The sequence below is a fragment of the Felis catus genome, chromosome A2 (assembly GCF_018350175.1).
Source record: "Felis catus isolate Fca126 chromosome A2, F.catus_Fca126_mat1.0, whole genome shotgun sequence".
NCBI lineage: Eukaryota > Metazoa > Chordata > Mammalia > Carnivora > Felidae > Felis > Felis catus.
In genome coordinates this window covers 7,631,098-7,648,372 of record NC_058369.1, presented here as the reverse complement: position 1 = coordinate 7,648,372, position 17,275 = coordinate 7,631,098, and the positions used below count along the sequence as shown (strand labels likewise).

The window sequence follows — 17,275 nt, the reverse complement described above, 5'->3', positions numbered from 1 at the left end:
AGAGAATCGTAAGCTGGCTCCCCACGCCCAGCGCCGAGCCGGACACAGGGCTCCATCCCACAACCCCGGGAAGGTGACCTGAGCCGAAATCGAGAGTCAGGGGCTCAACTGTCTGAGCCACCCAGTCACTCCTAGGTGCTGCATATTTCTTAAAAAAAATTTTTTTTGTAATGTTAATTTATTTTTGAGACAGAGAGAGACAGAGCATGAGCAGGGGAAGGGGCAGAGAGAGAGGGAAACACAGACTCCAAAGCAGGCTCCAGGCTCTGAGCCATCAGCACAGAGCCCAGTGCGGGGCTCGAACTCACAAGCGGTGAGATCATGACCTGAGCTGCAGTCGGAGGCTCAACCAGACTGAACCACCCAGGCATCCCATGTACTACAGATTTCTTAACTGGATTCCTAGGTATTTAATCCTTTCATTCCTACCGTAAATGGGATTTCTTTTTTGTTTTCTGGTGGGAGGCAGGGAAGAGGCTCCTTTCTTAAGCAGTGGTTCTTTGCTTCTACAGAAAGATTGACTCGTATTGATTATTGACTTTGTGTACTAGGTGGTTGTTTTGTTTCGTTTTACCCAGCCAACCTGAATTCCCTTATTTTCGTGATTTTTTTTCCAGTTGGAGTCTGTGTTTCGGGTGTGCAACATGCTAACCAAGAACTTGAGGATTCACTTTAGCGTAAGTGGTAGAAGCTGTTTTCCGCTGTGGCTCAGCCATTAGGTCTCAGCTGGGCAGCGGGCTGTCCCTCGAGGGGTGGCCCAGGTGAGTGACTGCCTTTTGAGGCACACCTGCCTCCGTGTACCCCGAGAGCACTAGCCTGAGCCAGGCTGTGGACCAAGGGGGCGCTGCTGCGCTGGTGTGGGGCAGAGGGAGGGGACGTGGCTTCCAGCAGCTTCCGCTGCCCTGCCTGCCTGGCAGAGAATGTTCTTCCTTCTGTCAGAGTTTAGTTCAGCCTTTTCGTGGGAAGGAAACCCTAGTGGAATTGGGGACGTGACAAGAATAGTGATTGTAGTAGATTGCGGTACATTTGATCGATGAAATCCCCTGATGGCTCAAAGCCTCGTGACCATTTGAGGTGACTTATTAAACACAATGGCTGCACTTCGAGATCATTCAGAGGGGGAACTCAGGCCTTCCTTGCGGCACGAACTGTATTTAGTACGCAGGTGGTGCCCACCGGTGAGGAGAAAGCTCTGTCTGCAATAGAATGGCAGTTGATAAATGCAGGTGAGAGAATGGATTTCGATGATCCTTTTGTGGCCTCTGATCTAATGGACTCAGTCAAGAATCATGGCTGTGCTTGGGGGTCTTCTTCCTGTGACTGAACCTTGCTTTCTTCCCCTCTGGATTTCATTAAGGTGTGTAGATCTTCTAAGCGCAGCTGAATTACTTTTTTTTTTTTTTTTAACGTTTATTTATTATTTTTGAGACAGAGAGCGACAGAGCATGAGCAGGGGAGGGGCAGAGAGAGAGGGAGACACAGAATCCGAAGCCGGCTCCAGGCTCCGAGCCGTCAGCACGGAGCCCGACGTGGGGCTCGAACCCGCGAACAGCGAGATCATGACCTGAGCCGAAGTCGGGTGCTTCACCGACTGAGCCACCCAGGCGCCCCCTCAGCTGAATTACTTTTTACGCGTGTGCCTGCCTGTGTCATCACCCCTGCTCAGGTGGACGTGTTAGAAACTCTCATCACCCTGGGAGGATGCCTGGCACCCCTCCCTCCACCCTCAGAGAGCCTCTCAGTTCTGACTTCAGGTAGTGGTTTGAGGATTTCACACAAGTGCTATCGTGTGGGGCCACTTCCTTTGTGTCTCTGATGCGGATTCACGTCACCGTGGGTATCAGTTTGCTCCTTTATGGCTACATTGTGCCGCTGTAGAGAAGCACACAGTTACCTCTGGCTGCCCATTCATCTGCCGATGGACTTTTGACTTGTATTATGGGCTCCATCGTGTGCCCCCAAAACTCGTGTTTCAGCCCTGACCCCTAGGACCTCAGAATGTGAGTGTCTTTGGAGATGAGGCCTTTACAGAAATAATGGAGTTAAAATGAGGTCATTAAGGTGGACCCTACTCCAATATAAGGACCATGTGATGACACAGGGAGAAGATGGCCGTCCCCAAGCCAAGGAGAGAGGCTTCGGGAGGAACCAGCCTGCCCGACGCCTTGACCTTGGACTTCCAACCTGCAGGAATGTCCTTGACCCCCAGCCTGTGGTGCTTTTGTGGTGGTAGCCCTAGCCCACTAAGCCAAGCGGTGCTTGGCCATTGTGAATAAAGTGGCTTTTAGCCATTGTGAATAAAGTGGCTACGGACGTTCGTGTGCACATCCTAACACGCGGGTCCTCGTGGACGTGCGTTTGTTTCTTATGGAAAATACCAAGAAGTGGAATTCGGTCTACACGGGGAGATCTAGCGAATCGCCCCGAAGCTGCCGCGGTATCCCCGGAGGATGCATTCCGTGTGTGCGTGTCCTCACTCCCCTCCTCGTGTGCTTCGCACAGCTGGTTTGCTGCTGTCCTGTGGAGATTCTGGGCGTGGGAAGCATGTTGGTGCTACAAGGGAGGGCTGGAGGAGAGGGACTCGGGGGCTTTTTTTGTTATCCATCCACCCTCGGACTCCAGCTTCTCCCTACGTCCCTACGCTCCCTTGGGGCCTCTTGTTTTTCCTTGGGAGATACCTGACTTTTTGTAAAAGTCATACATGATGTTTGAGAAAAAGCATTTCGCTTATTTAAAAAAAATATTTTTTCGGTGTTTATTTTTGAGAGAGAGACAGAGTGAGCGGGGGAGGGACAGAGAGAGAGGGAGCCACAGAATCCGAAGCAGGCTCCGGGCTCTGAGCTGTCAGCACAGAGCCTGATGTGGGGCTTAACTCACGGACCGTGAGATCACGACCTGAGCCGAAGTCGGACACTCAACTGACTGAGCCACCCAGGTGCCCCAAGAACTATTCCGGGGCGCCTGTGTGGCTCAGTCGATTAAGTGTCCGACTCTTGATTTCAGCTCAGGTCATGCTCTCATAGTCACGGGATTGAGTCCCATGTCTGGCTCTGTGCTGGGCATAGAGCCTTCCTAAATTTCTCTTTCCCTCTCCCTCTGTCCCTCCCGTGCTCATGCGCTCTCTCAAAAACAAAACAAAACAAAACAAAAAAACCAAAAAAGCATAAAGTGCGTAATTTTATGTGTATACCTTTATTTAAACCAAAATAACGTATACACAGGGTAAAAAAAAAAGTTAACTATAGGAGAAAAGTCCAAACAAAAACAAGCTTTCTTCCCCTGATGCCTTCCTCTTGAAGCATCCCTCAGACACAGTTTGAGATTCCTTTTCGGAAAATAGTTCGCATGTGTCTACCTATATGTGCTACTAAACATTTACACGAATGGGTCCCAATATCATCTGCCATTTTACATCTTCCTCCCTCCTCGTGTCTTGGAGATTTTTTTTTTTTTAAGCCACAAATCGGGAGTGCCTGGCTGCCTCGGTCAGTAGAGCATGCGGCTCTTGGTCTCGGGGTCATGAGTTCGAGCCCCATGTTGGGGGCAGAGATTACTTAGATAAACTTTAAACATAACCACAAATGGATCCGGTTCTTTGACGACTGCAGAGCATTACACAGATTGTGGCATAATATACTGTAATCTATTTAACCTATGAGCAGATAGCATTTCCAGTTTTTTCTATCACGAACGAGACTGCACATGTATCTAATTTTTACATCTTCACATGCATTTACAAGTTTTCTCACAGGTTGAATGACTTGCTTGCTCTAAAGAAACAGATATGGGTGAGATGGGTGAAGGTGATTGAGAGGTAGAAAGTTCCAGTTTTAAAGTAACCAAGTCATGGTGGTGAAAACATAAGGAAGGCAGTCAATAATATTGGAATAACGTGGTATGATGACAGATGGTGACCGCACTTCTTGTGGATGCTGCATTTGTGCAATTGTCAAATCGCTGTCATGCACACCTAAAACTGATAGAATATTGTAGGTCTTTGCCACCATAAAACAAAATACACATATGTTCATTTCAAGTTTTAGTGGATGTTGTCTGTCGAATTTCCACCCAGAAAGTTTGCATTGGGGCGCCTGGGTGGCTCAGTTGGTTGAGCATCTGATTCTTGATTCCGGCTCGGGTCATGGGTCCCAGAGTCGTAGGATAGAGCCCTGAGTTGGGCTATGGGCTGACATCGTGGAGCCTGCTTGGGATTCTCTCTCTCTCTCCTCTCTCTCTCTGCCCCTCCCCTGCTCGCTCTTGCTCTCTCTCTCTCTCTCTCACAATAAATAAATAAACTTAAAAAAAAAATAAAGGCCTTGTCTAGAAGAGTTGGTTTTGGAGGGCCACAAGCCATTGTAATACCTAAGGCCAAGAATTATTGTTGGCCCCCTTGGGAGCCATGTGGCTCCCACTGAGAATAATACTCTAAAGGGAGAGTTGGGCAATAAACAAATAAGTGGAAAAGGTCACATCGGAGAGCCAAGAATGTTAGGAGGGAGAATGAAATGGAAAAGGAGGGAGAGAACATCTTGATCGTTGGAATCAGGAAAACTCTTCCCAGACTTAGGAAGACCAGCCTTGATTTCTTCAGCGGCAAAACGAAAATGATAATTTCCTCCTCACGGTGCCTGGCCTACAGTAAGCTCTCAGTAAGTGAGCTTTATAGTTATTACGTTTTTAAAAAACTTTTCTCAAAGGTAAATGGACCGCTCCTCCGCTCAGACTGGGGGCCCGCGCCCAGCGGCTCACCCAGCTGGCATCTCCACCTCCGTCCGCAGAGGGCGCTGTGGGCGCTGCGGCCGGGCCGCTCTAGGCGGCACGGGAAGTCTCGTGCTCCCTTCACTTCCGGTCTCTGGCCCAGGATCGGGCTGCGTGGAGAGGCTCGTGAAATGCCGACTGGAGACTTTGAGTGAGTCGGGGGTCCCGGAGCGAACCCTGGGAGGGGGGCTGGGGGGCCTAGGGAGCACCACGGGGCCTGGGTACGTCGAGGCGGCGTGGGCCTGGCCTCGCTGACCCAGCCCTCCCCTCCGCAAACTTCTTGCAGTTCGAAGCCCAGCTGGGCCGACCAGGTGGAGGAGGAGGGCGAGGACGGTGAGTATGCCCGGTCGTCCCCGGTCACCTCAGCCAGCCCCCGGGCCGGTCGCTGCCGCCTGCTCCGACCCTGCCACCGCGGTCCGATCCCGTAGGCCCCATCGCGGCGGCCTCTGTCCCGCGCCATCCTCCGGGCCAGCCTATCGCCAGTTCCAGATGATCGCTGGCCCGGCCCTCCTCCCGTGCCACCGCCCAGCCCTCGTAGCTGCTCCGGGGAGGAAGTTGTAGCAGCCCGCCTCCTGCCTCTATGCCTGCGCCGGGAGGGCTTTATGGGCTGCCCCCACTTCCATCCTTGCGGTTGCTCGAGGTTACTCCAGCCAGCCCCACGTCCGGGCACGGCTGTCCCGGGGCAGTTCTTCGCCAGCGCCCAGCCCTTGTCCCGCCTTCCCGGGCTCCTGGTGTGGGCCTCCACCCAAAGGGCCCTTCATTTTGTCTCGGGCGCCCCCGCTCCTCCAGCTCACCCTTCCTCCCCACACTCTATTTGTAGACAAATGTGTCACCAGCGAGCTCCTCAAGGGCATCCCTCTGGCCACTGGCGACACCAGCCCGGAACCCGAGTTAGTGCCGGGAGGTGAGTGGCGACCTCTGCTCCATTCGGGGCTGCCTCTCCCCAGCGGTGTTCCCTTCTGGTCCCCATTCCCCGGGGCGCAGCTCCCTCACCTCTCCTCTCTCCCAGCTCCGCTGCCGCCTCCCAAGGAGGTCATCAATGGAAACATTAAGACGGTGACGGAGTACAAGATAGATGAGGACGGCAAGAAGTTCAAGGTGAGGCTGGTGGAGGAGGTGGGTGCCCTTGCTCTTGGGGGACTTGCGCCGGGAGGGGACGGCGTGTGGGTGTTGGGTGGGTTGGGCTGGCTGGCTCCAGGTGCCTCAGAGACACGGGAAGTCCGAGCCTCTCCCTTCCCGTCCACAGATCGTTCGTACCTTCAGAATTGAGACTCGGAAGGCCTCAAAGGCTGTTGCGAGGAGGAAGGTGAGACCCTGCTCCGGTCTCGGGGGCTCCCCCGGGGCTGGCTCAGAGGAATTAGGCACCTTTTTTCTGGTGCCTTTAGTTTTAGGCACCTATTGTGTTGGAGCACGGCTGAGGTCGGTGTGTGTTCTGCTGGGGCGCTGAAAAGTCGATGGGGTTAGATTCTCAGTCCTCTCAGCTTGTCCACCAGGAGGAACGGAGCCAAGCCCTCCCCTGAGGTGGTCACAGCAGTTCCTGATCGACTGGGCTGCACGCTTGGGGAAGAAGTAACGATAAATACGTTTGGCACAACTTTCTGTGCCCTTTCTCTGTGCCAGACCCCGTGCCAAGTGCTCTGCGGGAAGTGTTCTCTCATCGGATCCCCCTAGCAACCCTGGGAGGCGGGGAGCATTTGTGGTCCCCGTCTTCTAGGGGAGGAGGCCAAGGCCTAGCTTGTTTAACTAGCTCAAGGCCCCTCATGGTCTGGGTGACCCCTGCACGCCCCTGAGCATCGCTTCCTGTGGGAGCTGGCCCACCTACTGTCACGGGTCCCCGGGAATGGTTGGCTGTGCGGCTGCTTCCTGCCGGGCCTTGGCTCTCTCATCTGGAACTTGGGGCTGAGAGCTGTCCCTACCTGCCTCCTGGAGCCGGCATGAGGTTGAGGCCCGGCACATGCCAGGAGTGGTACACACTAGGAAACAGGAACTGTCATTGTCACCGCTCGGGGGGGGCTTTCGGGGAGGGCGAAGAATGTGGTTCAGGCCCCGACAGGCTACTGTGGTCTGGGATGTCAGCGAAGGGGGTCCCACGTGGCCTTAACCTGTCCCTCATCCCGCCCCGAGCCCAGAACTGGAAGAAGTTTGGGAACTCAGAGTTTGACCCACCGGGGCCCAACGTGGCCACCACCACAGTCAGTGACGATGTGTCCATGACATTCATCACTAGCAAAGAGGTGAGTGGGGCAACACGGCAGGGCCAGTGGCTGTGTTGGTGGTGGCCGGGGTGTGGCAGTCCCGCTCTGAGCGTCCCCTGACTGCCCGCCTAGGATCTGAACTGCCAGGAAGAGGAGGACCCAATGAACAAGCTCAAGGGCCAGAAGATTGTGTCCTGCCGCATCTGCAAGGGTGACCACTGGACTACCCGCTGTCCCTACAAGGACACTCTGGGGCCTATGCAGAAGGAGTTGGCGGAGCAGCTGGGCCTGTCCACCGGCGAGAAGGAGAAGCTGCCTGGAGGTGCCCGGGCCTGGGGATGCGGCTTGGCGGTCCGTGGGGTGGGGGCGGGGAGGACCGCGTGCACCTCCGGGAGGGTCCTTGGTCTTCACCTGCCGTCTGGGGACGGGGCCGTCCCCCTCGCCAGTTGTCCTCGCACGTCAGCACCGCGAGGCTGGCTGCAGCCTGGGTGTGCGTGAGAGAGCATGGCTGGGTTGGTGACTGCTGGTGACGTTGTGCATCCTTTCTGGTTGGGGCTGGCAGACCGTTGCTTTCCACGGCTGTGTCTACACCGCACATGCTTGAGACTTGCCAGCTGTGATTCTGTTGTGGACTCGAGTGTGCCGTGTCTGCCACAGACACGACCACGGCTCTGTGTGCACGTGTGTGTGTGTCTAGACAGTTCTACACCTGTGACTTGATATGCAGCATACGTGGCACTTGCCTGAGTGTGTGGGACCTGGGGACTGTCCCTGCCGTGTTCGTGTGTTGTGAAGCTGAGCAGTCCTCTGGCCCTCAGCTAAGATTGCCTTGGGTTGCATCAGCGTCTGTGGCTTCTTCGGACTTCCTGAATGTGACCTTTATGTCCATGTGGCCACGGGGCCTGAGAACCGGCCAGATGCATGCAGTTTGATAGACGGTGCCTGGCCCGGCTTGGGGCCAGAACTGCCAGCATCCTGGGGTGGGCCTGTCCCTCATCTGCGCCGGGTGGCGCCTGACCCAACTGCTTTGGCCTCCAGAGCTGGAGCCGGTGCAGGCCGCCCAGAACAAGACCGGGAAGTACGTGCCCCCGAGCCTGCGGGATGGGGCCAGCCGCCGCGGGGAGTCTATGCAGCCCAACCGCAGAGGTGAGCCGGCGGGAGGGCGCCTCCCGTTCCCCCCGTGACGATCCTTTGTCCGGGGCCTGGTGAGGGCTGTTCTCTTACCAGCTGCCTCTCCTTGCCTGTCCAGCTGACGACAACGCCACCATCCGTGTCACCAACCTGTCCGAGGACACTCGCGAGACTGACCTGCAGGAACTCTTCAGGCCCTTTGGCTCCATATCTCGCATCTACTTGGCGAAGGACAAGACCACTGGCCAGTCCAAGGTGGGCTGGTGGCTGTGGGGGTTGGGGAAGGGGTCGCCTGGCCTGGTTGTGCCCCTGACTCTGCCCCCCCCCCCCCCCCCCCAGGGCTTTGCCTTCATCAGCTTCCACCGCCGTGAGGATGCCGCACGTGCCATCGCCGGGGTGTCTGGCTTTGGATATGACCACCTCATCCTCAATGTCGAGTGGGCCAAGTAAGACCGCTTCTGCACCCCTGCCTCCTGCCCCCTTGTCACAGCCAACACTCAGGCAGACCGTAGGCCCTGCACCAGTTTAATAGCCAAGCTTGTTCCGAGGGACGGGTCATTTACTGTCCTTTTCTTAAGGAGGCCCCACTGCGCCTTGTGCACCCTGCCCCCCCCCCCCCCCCCATTGCCACGGAGGCCCCAGTTGTATGTAGCAAGGAGTCTTAGAATTCCTTTTGGGATCTGAACTCCTCCCCCACAGGCTGTTCTCACCACCCGTTTCTCTCTTCAGGCCGTCAACCAACTAAGCCAGCAGCCACCGGCCCCCAGGGCCCCCACAGAAGGCAGCTCCTCCGAGCGCAGGGCTCCCGGCAATAAAGAGGTTGCGGTTGTCACGTGCTGTCTTGTTTATTCACCTTGTCTAGTCACCTGCTCTGTGGCTAGTGGGGGCCAGCCTTCTCCGGGATCAGGGCTTCAGGCAGAAGTTCCTGCCCTCCCTGGCCTGGGCACCTTCAATCCCCCATCAGGTCTTTCTGTAGACCACGGAGGAAGTGGCGGTTTGGGGCCTGCCATGCTCTCAGATGGATTCCAGGGCAGGCGGCAGTGGCTCAAAATAGGCCAGGTCGTCGGCTCAGCTCGGGGGACTAGGACCCCGAGGTTTTGGGGGTGGCTGTGACATTGAGGGGCAGGACTTGGCCAGAGCTCCCGGCGTCCTCGGGGGGTTGGCTCTCCCCGCAGCCGAGGCAGCTTCCTGGACCGGGGCGGCAGCCGAGGCTGGGTGCCACAGCCATGTAAAGCAGAGGGTGGATGCAGATGGCCACGGGCATGAGGCCCCGCATCACCTGGTGGCTCACGTAGGTCCTCCAATCCAGCGCCGCCTCGGCCTCGGCCGAGTTAGCGAAGCCCGGGCAGCGGGCTCTCCAGTGCTGTCGGGTGGACACGTTGAGCACCAGCGTCACGTAGTAGGGCACGTAGGAGCCGGCGTAGAGGGCCATGCCGCTGGCCACCAGCACCGCCACACGCAGCTTCTCGGCCGCCGTCATGCCGTGGCTGCGCAGCACCGCCCACCCGAGGGCGCCGTAGGCCGTCAGGGTGAGCAACAGCGGCAGGCCGCAGCCCGCCGTGGCCAGCGCCAGGCTGTAGGCTCTGTAGGCCTCGAGGCGCTGGTCCGCCGTCCCCAGGCACTTGGTGCAGGCCCCCGGCCTGGCCACAGAGCAGTCCCCCTCCTGCTGCGGCCGCTTCAGGTGGGAGAAGCCGAGCGTGGGCGCGGCCAGCACGGCGGCCAGCACCCAGCCGGCAGCGCTGACGGCCCAGGCGTGCTTGGCGCGCAGGCTGCTGCGGGTGAAGAAGGGGTGGACGACGCCCAGGTAGCGGTTCAGGCTGATGCAGGTGATGAAGAGGACGCTGCCCAGCAGGTTGCAGGTGAAGAGGAAGCGCTCCAGGCGGCACGCCAGCTCCCCGTACTGCCAGTTTTTGGGGGGGTAGAGGTAGGCGGCCAGCGGGAGCAGCGTCAGGGCGTAGAGCAGGTCGCTGACGGCCAGCTGTGCGGAGAAGACCACGGCCGGGTGCCACGGGCGCCGCTCCTGCGTGCCGAAGCGGTATAAGGCGAAGCCGTTGCTGGCCGCGGCCACCAGGAACTCAACCACCAGCGCGGGCCACAGAAAGTCTTCCTGGAAACGACCGAGGACGCGATCGGCGGCGGCCGAGAAGTTGGTCGGGCAGGGTATGGCACCTGTGGGCAGATGGTGTCACCAAGTGAGCGCCGTCCCTCCTCGCGTGGCTTTTGATGCCTTCAGAGCCCAGTCCTTCAGATTACGTACCACGTGGCGGGCTGCACCAGCCCTCTGGGGACACACTTTTTTGGAGTCCTTCCCATGCCCAGGAGGGGACACCAGCCACAGCAACTTCTTACGGAGGAAATTGGGCCCAGAAACGTCAGAAGCCCGAGTCCTTTCAGGTGATATCTACTAGGCTTGCTCTGGGTCCTGAATTCCAGAACTAGGTAGTCATTGCCTTCACGTGACAGCCATAAGCCAGCAATGACAATCCACAACCACCAGGCCTGCGTGGAGGAGGGGGAGTCCGGGGGAGTCCCCAACCCCACCGTAGCCCTCCCAAATCCATCAAGCCTTGCTGCCTCCACCTTCAGTCAGTCACTTTCTCAGTGCCAGAGGCACTGGCCTCCCAGCTCCCAACGACCTCCCTACGTGTTCCCCCCACGGCCTCCAGAGGGCACCCAAAGACACCCGAATCAGGTGGCTTTCACCTTTGAGGCTCCCTCCTCACTGGGAGGAAAAGGCAGTGCTCACCTCTGCCACGGAGGGGCCCCAGGAGCAAACCTCCGTCCAGCTGCTCCCTCTCATCTCCCTGTGACTCATTCCCTATGTCTTTCCCACACTAGCTTTGTTTTTTTCTTCCCACACTGGCTTTCTATTCCTTAAGGCACATTCCACCTCAGGGCCTTTGCACTGATTCTCTCTTCCTGAGTCACCAGTGCCCCCACTCACCTCCTGGTCTTTAGCCCTGAGAGGGTTTTTTTTGAGAGGCATATTCTGACCCTCTATTATCACAACTGCACCCTGTCCCCCTTATTTCTGCAAATCCTGTGCTTCCATCTGACTACTGTTGAGAGGGAAAAAAAAAAAAACAAAAAAACAAACCCAACCCAGAAGACCTCTCCTGAGGGCAGGGAGTGCCCCACAACTGGCTTCCCAGAGCCCAGAACAAGGCCTGGGACCAGCAGCACGGACCAGAACAGAGATCTGGAATGGATTCCCTCTCATGTACCCAACTTAGCCTCAGCTTTGGGTGCACAGCCTGCTCCCAGTCTGTCCAGCAGGCTGGCCACGAGTTCCGTGCAAGGTGCCAGCGGCCCTCCCTCCCCCACGCGACTGCTTCCCCAACCACGCTTCTGCCTCCTCGTCCCATCTCCGCCCTGGGAGGAAGTCCCTGTCCAGACGTGATTAAGTCCCTCCCGTCTGCCTCCCAGGAGCCGGCTACCCCCAGCCTCGGTCCTGGGCAGCGCCACAGGGGCCAGGACCCTCACCTGATGTGGCAGCAGCCATGGCCCACGTGCCCTGCCTCCGGGTCCAGCGCCGAAGCCGCGCCACCAGCACTGGTGCCGAGCCGAGCCGAGCCGGTGCCGAGCTAACCAGCGGCGTGGCGGGCCCCTTCCTTCCCAGCAGCCCCACCCTCTTTCTCTCAGCGCTGGCAGCTCAGCTCCGCCCACTGCCAACACCAGCCAGCTTCGCTTCCACCCCCGGCTTCCTTCCTCCTCACACTTTGCCCTCCAGAGCAGCCCAGTCACTGGCTTGCAGGTAACGGGGACCTGGGGGGTTAGGCTGGGGACGGGCCCAGGACACCCCGAGGCACCAGACTGCATCTGCCCATCGCCCTCACCTGCAAAACAGTTCCTGCGTGTCCACTGCTCAGGATGTGGGCGCGAACCTAGCCCGGTTCCCAGAAGCTCCTGGCCCCAAGCCTCTGGGCTTTCTACCACGGGACTCCAGCTCTCCCCATTCCCAATGCAGACGCAAGACTCACGGGAAATCAAGCATTCACCAGCGTGGGAGGTTGGAGAAAACCGCTCCTTTATGAAAGGAAACCGAGGGCTGCCCCTGGAGGCCCAGGTGGAAGCCCAGGGCAAAGGCTCTTGGGCCCCAATTTGGGGCATTCCATCCACTGCACCAGCCTGGCCTCAAACTGCTTTCTTAGGTGGCCGTGCTCGGCCCCGCCTGTGCTCCCAGGCAGCTCCTCTGCGTTCCAGCTTGGCCTGGGCCCGCTGGGGCCTGCCCTTGGCCTTTGGAGGCCTCCGGTCAGCGCCTCGATCTGGCCTCTGCCCCCTTCCTCGCTGCTTCTTGCCTGGGGGCCCGGCAGGCCGTCTTCGTTTGGCTGCCTTCGGAAACATGTCTGTGGGGAGAGACCACGTCAAGGCCACCAGGCCACAGGGACGGGCTCAAGGTGCCCAGCTGCACCAACCCCTGCCACATACCCTCATCAGGCTCCTCTCCCACTGCCTGGCGGAAATACTCGGCTTCATCCTCCTCTTCCTCTCGCTGGCCGGTCCCCTCTGGGGGGGCGCCGGGGTCCTCGGCATCGCTATCCCCACTGGCCTCCGCCCGCGCCCGCTTCATGCCTGCCAGGCTCTTCTTCCTGGAGGGAGAGATCATTTAGGGTGGCGGCCTGCACCTGAGACCCTGCCTCACCTGCACGGCCCACGGCCACACACCTGTGTGCCTCCCGCTGCTCCCGCTTGCGCACAACATTCTGGGCCTGCTGGGCCTGCCTCTGGGCCTTGAGCCGTAGCTTCTCCTCCTTGGCCGCCAGGATGGCCTGAAGCTCCTCTTCAGTCTTGTGCACTGAGCGGGAAAAGATGGGTCACGGAGACCCAGATGTGTCAGTGCACCTCGCGACCCACCCGTGAGGGCCTTGGACTCCCAGCCCCTTGCTTCCCCAGCCCCGTTCTCACCGAAACTGTGGAACAGCACGTTCCCCTCCCCAACACCCTCCTGGATTTTGATGAGCTGCAGGGTCATCCGGGGCCCAATCTGGAGGGACATAGGGGACGAGTCAGTCCTTCTTCAGGGCTGGGGGGAAGGGGGGGGTACTGACAGAGGAAGTCACTTCTGACCCTGGGCCTGCCTTGGGCTGGGCCTCACCTCAGTGAGCCGCACGGCACTCTGCTGGGCCCGCATGTTGCCGCGTCCCGCGACGGCTTGGGGCAGCTCTGTGATGTTGTGCTCCCCATCGGGCTCTGCCTCACTCTCGGACAGCCCGGCGCCCCTGTGCAGAGGACACACTGGTCAGTAGGAGATTCCAGGCTCCTGGAAAAGCTCTGGGGTCTCCGGCGCGGTAGTGATCTCCCCACCCGGTGCCCTCCTCACGTGGCCAATAGCTCGCTGATGTCCTGTAGACGGCTCATGTTGGGGAACTTCTCCTGTAGAAGCTTCTTCATCCCACGACTTGCGCCCACAGGAACGACTTTGATGCTACTGCAAGACCCAGAGTGTGAGAAGAGAGGTTAGGGATCCTGAGACTGGAGGTCAGCTCTGCCCCCCTCCCCTTTCCACAGTGCGTCAGGGCGTTTACTTTGAAACTGGACAATCACAGAGCCTCAGCAGGAGCGTTGTCATCAGCCACACGTGGAAGCCCTGCCTCCTCCCCTCCCCCCGCCCCTCAACAAGAGTACTCACTAATGACGAAAATCTAGCTCCTGGGAGTCAGGATTGTAGTTGATGAGAAGGCAGCGCTTGATGGTGTTTAGGTTCACCTGGAAGGGAGAGGCGAGGGCACAGCAACATGTCAACTGCCCACGGACTTCCCTGTGTGCTAGAGCCACAGCAGGCCCTGGCCCTGTTCCAGAAATCTCTCAGCAGGGAGATGTGGCACTGGGGGGACTAATGGAGTGGCAGGCGCACTGGCTAGAGTTCTTGGTTCTGAGGCCCACCGAAGCCGTCCACACTGTGGGTGGACTGCTCCCTGATGATTAGCATCGAACAGGCCTAACCTGAGACCAGCTGGTGCCAGGGATTAGGAACTAGGGCTCTGGAGCCAGACAGCTTAAAAAACCCAGTCCTGCCCTCTGCGTCTAACCTCTGACTAATGACTTCCCCTCTGTCAGTCTGTCTCCCCATCCGTCAACTGGTGTCCCAAGTACCTGGCACGCTGCTCAGGCTAATACTCAATCCCCACTCAAGAAATAAAGGACAATCAGGATCATTCTCCACCTTTCAGAGAGGAAGAAAGCTTACGAGGGAGTCTCTTACCCCAGGGTCACGAACACGTGAGGGAGATGTGACCTCAGGAGCCGGAGCGCTCTGCCTCCGCGCTGAGAGGCAAGGACCGAGCAAACAAGCCAAGGGCCTGCGTGTGGTACCTACTGTCCGCCCTTCCACCCTCACCTGCCACCGCCCCAGGCCCAGCCCACCTTGTGCACATTGATGGAGGGGAACAGGTTCTGGAACATGGTGGCCATGAGCTTCACATGCATGCCGTGGGGGCCGAAGCTGTTGAGCACCAGGAGGGGCGGATGGGCAAACTGCTGCTCGTGCATGCGGTGTCGGCGCAAGGAGGAGACCACGTCGCGCATTAGTGTGTACTGCAGGACGGGGGGAGGAGTGAGGCCTGACAGCCACACATGGCTGGCGCCCTCCCTGAATTCGTCCTCTACCCAACATGGCCCTCATTACCTCTGACCCTTACCTTATTGATCCGGAAGGTCAAGGTGGGGCCTCCTGGGAGGCGCATCAGCTTCTACGGGAAAAACAAAACAAAAGGATTGGTCAGAGTCAAGGTGTCCAGCTAGGCAGCAGGGAGTGGGAACCTCCGCCCCATCTCTTCAGAGCGTTTACTTTGAAGCCAGAATCATGGCAACTCAGAGGCATATGGGTTCATCGTGAGAGTTGGGGGAGGAGGAGGGCAGGGGGAAGATGAGGGGTGTGGATGTGTTAACTCACAAAATAGATGTTTGTCTCCGTTTTACTCAAGATCAGAAAGTGTGTGACCCCAAGGGGCCCCGCCACTGCCACACAATCCTTCAGAGTGTTTTTCTTTCGTATCTGAGAGTTACAAACACAAAATGGAAAGATCGTTAAGTATCCTCTCCCCGAGCAAGGGCTGTAAGCTGAAGCTCTTATGCCCCTTCTTGAATTTAACCTGTCGCAAAAAGAAAGGAGTGGAATGTTCTTGACCTCTAGAACTAACCCGACTTAAATTTGCTCGTTTACTGTGCCTGGCCCATTTTGCAGATGAGCCACCTGGGCCCTGCGACGTTAATTAACTTTCTCCAGGCCTTTGAGAGAACCGAAGTTTCCACTCTAGCTTTGCTAACTCTAGTCCCTTTTTAACCACCAGTCTTAGACATCCAGCCAAAACGGGTTCATCTGCGCCCCCTCGCAGCTGCCCCACAAAATCCGAAGAGGCAGGGACGATGGTCCCCATAAAGGTCCCCTTCTCCTGCCAGGGAGCCTGAAGGCTCGCGCGGTTCTGCGGTTGGAGCCACCTCCGTAGCGGCGAAGACGGGGCCAAAGGCTGATGGAGGCGGGGTGGGAGGTGCAGACCTGCAGGCGGGTGGCGGTGAGGGGCTCCATGACCCGACGAAGGTCCAGGCTGAGCTGCCGGACGCCGCGACCCGCGCGACCCCGCGCGAACACGAACGAGTGCGGCTGCGCGGCGTAGGCCTCGAGGTTGCGGAGCTGCGCCTGGGCGCGAGCACGCTTCTGGTGACGGGACTGCAGGGGCGAAAGGCGAGCGGTCAGCGCCACGGCCTCCGCAGGGACCCCACCCGCCCCCCACCGGTCCCCCACCGGCCCTGCCCGCGCCCCCGCCCCCAGGCCGCCGCGCCTCACCCGCCCCGACTGCCCCATGCCGCCAACTCCTCCGCTGGGACGCTTCTGCCGGGTGCTTCCGGCGCCGCGCCGCTCACTTCCGGCGCCGGCGAGTGGACGACGTGAGGCGGAACTGCGCGGTGACGTCACCAGGCGAGCAGAAAGCCACAGAGGGGTTGCTACGGAGACACCTGGTGCTTGTTTCTATGGAAACCGGGCGGGGCCAGTGTCTCAGCGAAGCGGCGCCGGCTTCGGAGAAATAAGTTGTGGGTTCGAATCCTACTTCGGCTCATTTATACCAGCTGGGCGATTTTGACAGCCATTTTATCCACTCTGAGGCTCCTACAAGTATTCTAAAGAGAGGATGGTACTCATTTCCCTTCTGATCCACTTACTAAGAAAGATGATGCACAATGCTTGGCACAAAGGCACCAGGCACTTGGGGAACAACCAGAGAAATGGGTAGAGCATAGCAATTACGTATATAGGCCCCCAGCTCCTGAGGGCCAGCGGTCTTCCCCGGGGGCCCTGTCTGCGGCGGAGAGATGGAAACTCCACATCACCTTCTGGAAACTCAGGGCAAGGCGGGCGCTTTGTGAATAACTCACCCCCTCCCGGTTTCCGCTCAAAGCCCCAGTCTTGGCCTCAGGCCTCTGGCTTCTTCCCCAGAACCTTGGGGTGGGGAAAAGGGACGCCCCCAACGTCTCTTTCCTGTCCCATAGGTTTCCTTCCACCATCTGCTTCCCCTCCCCCATTTGCTTCCTCTCTCCTGTCTCTCCTTCCCAATTCTTTCTCCTCTTCCCCTCCTCCGTCTCCCCTTCCCTATCCTTGTCTTCTTCCTATCTCTGTCTCCCTCTGCCCCACTTTGTCTCTGCCATCAATTGTCTCTTTCATTGCCTTCAAGTTTCCATCTCTCTTATGTCTCTATCCCCATCTCTCTCTTCTCATCCCTCTTCCTGACTCCCCCCCCCCCACCGTTTCTGTCCATCTCCTCCCATGTCTCTCCCCTTCTCTGTCTCTTGTACTCTCTCTCTCTCTCATCTGTCAGTCCCTCTCTGTGACTTATGAGGTTTCTTCTCTGCTGCCAATGGAGGAAGCTGGAGGGGGCTGCGGGTGGGGGGCCGAGGGGCCCAGTGTGGGGGGGCCCCAGCCCAGGCCTGGAGCCCAGCCTGGCAGCCTCTCTCAGATCTGGGACGACCATTTCCTCTTTCAGCCCGGGAGTCCACTCGGGTTACGAGTTCAGGACAGTAGGAACCAGGCGAAGGAGGCTGCTCCCTGAGAGTGTGTCTGCAGGTCAGTGAGGCCTTTGTGCAGGTGGGAGACCCTAGACCAGGCTCTGGGGGGGCTCTATGGGGGTCCCTTTGTACCTCTGAGGAATGACCGCATGGTTTCTGTCCCTGCATGATTTGACCTGAGGATGTGACAGTGT

The 17,275-nt window shown here is 58.3% G+C and overlaps 2 protein-coding genes and 2 non-coding genes across 4 annotated transcripts; 1 reads left to right on the top strand and 3 right to left on the bottom strand.

Annotated features, from left to right (window-relative positions):
• Positions 1-4,796: 4,796 nt before the first annotated feature.
• EIF3G (eukaryotic translation initiation factor 3 subunit G) lies at positions 4,797-8,916 on the top strand. Its single transcript, XM_011288997.4, has 11 exons — positions 4,797-4,909; positions 5,045-5,091; positions 5,579-5,662; positions 5,768-5,856; positions 6,005-6,064; positions 6,888-6,992; positions 7,086-7,275; positions 7,992-8,099; positions 8,203-8,339; positions 8,424-8,530; positions 8,814-8,916. The coding sequence occupies exons 1-11, from the start codon at positions 4,890-4,892 to the stop codon at positions 8,827-8,829; spliced, it is 963 nt and encodes a 320-aa protein (XP_011287299.1). The 5' UTR covers positions 4,797-4,889; the 3' UTR covers positions 8,830-8,916.
• LOC101093001 (suppressor of SWI4 1 homolog) lies at positions 8,914-16,002 on the bottom strand. Its single transcript, XM_023245152.2, is given in 13 exon segments — positions 8,914-10,253; positions 12,344-12,430; positions 12,513-12,673; positions 12,750-12,879; positions 12,990-13,068; positions 13,180-13,303; positions 13,405-13,512; positions 13,714-13,790; positions 14,448-14,618; positions 14,723-14,773; positions 14,977-15,078; positions 15,580-15,750; positions 15,868-16,002. Coding segments are annotated over 13 exon segments (2,403 nt in total). The 5' UTR covers positions 15,886-16,002; the 3' UTR covers positions 8,914-9,129.
• LOC111559654 lies at positions 13,587-13,666 on the bottom strand. The gene has a single exon (XR_002740778.1). It is a non-coding gene; the product is annotated as a small nucleolar RNA U105B (small nucleolar RNA).
• LOC111559649 lies at positions 14,843-14,929 on the bottom strand. Its single transcript, XR_002740773.1, has one exon. It is a non-coding gene; the product is annotated as a small nucleolar RNA SNORD105 (small nucleolar RNA).
• Positions 16,003-17,275: the final 1,273 nt, after the last annotated feature.

What these genes read in the sequence shown, in the direction of transcription:
- EIF3G (XM_011288997.4), top strand. Translation starts at nt 4,890, where the DNA reads ATGCCGACTGGAGACTTTGA. An exon ending in AGGACGGCAAGAAGTTCAAG is followed by an intron (nt 5,857 to 6,004) that starts GTGAGGCTGGTG and finishes TCCCGTCCACAG; the next exon opens with ATCGTTCGTACCTTCAGAAT. An exon ending in AGGCTGTTGCGAGGAGGAAG is followed by an intron (nt 6,065 to 6,887) that starts GTGAGACCCTGC and finishes CCCCGAGCCCAG; the next exon opens with AACTGGAAGAAGTTTGGGAA.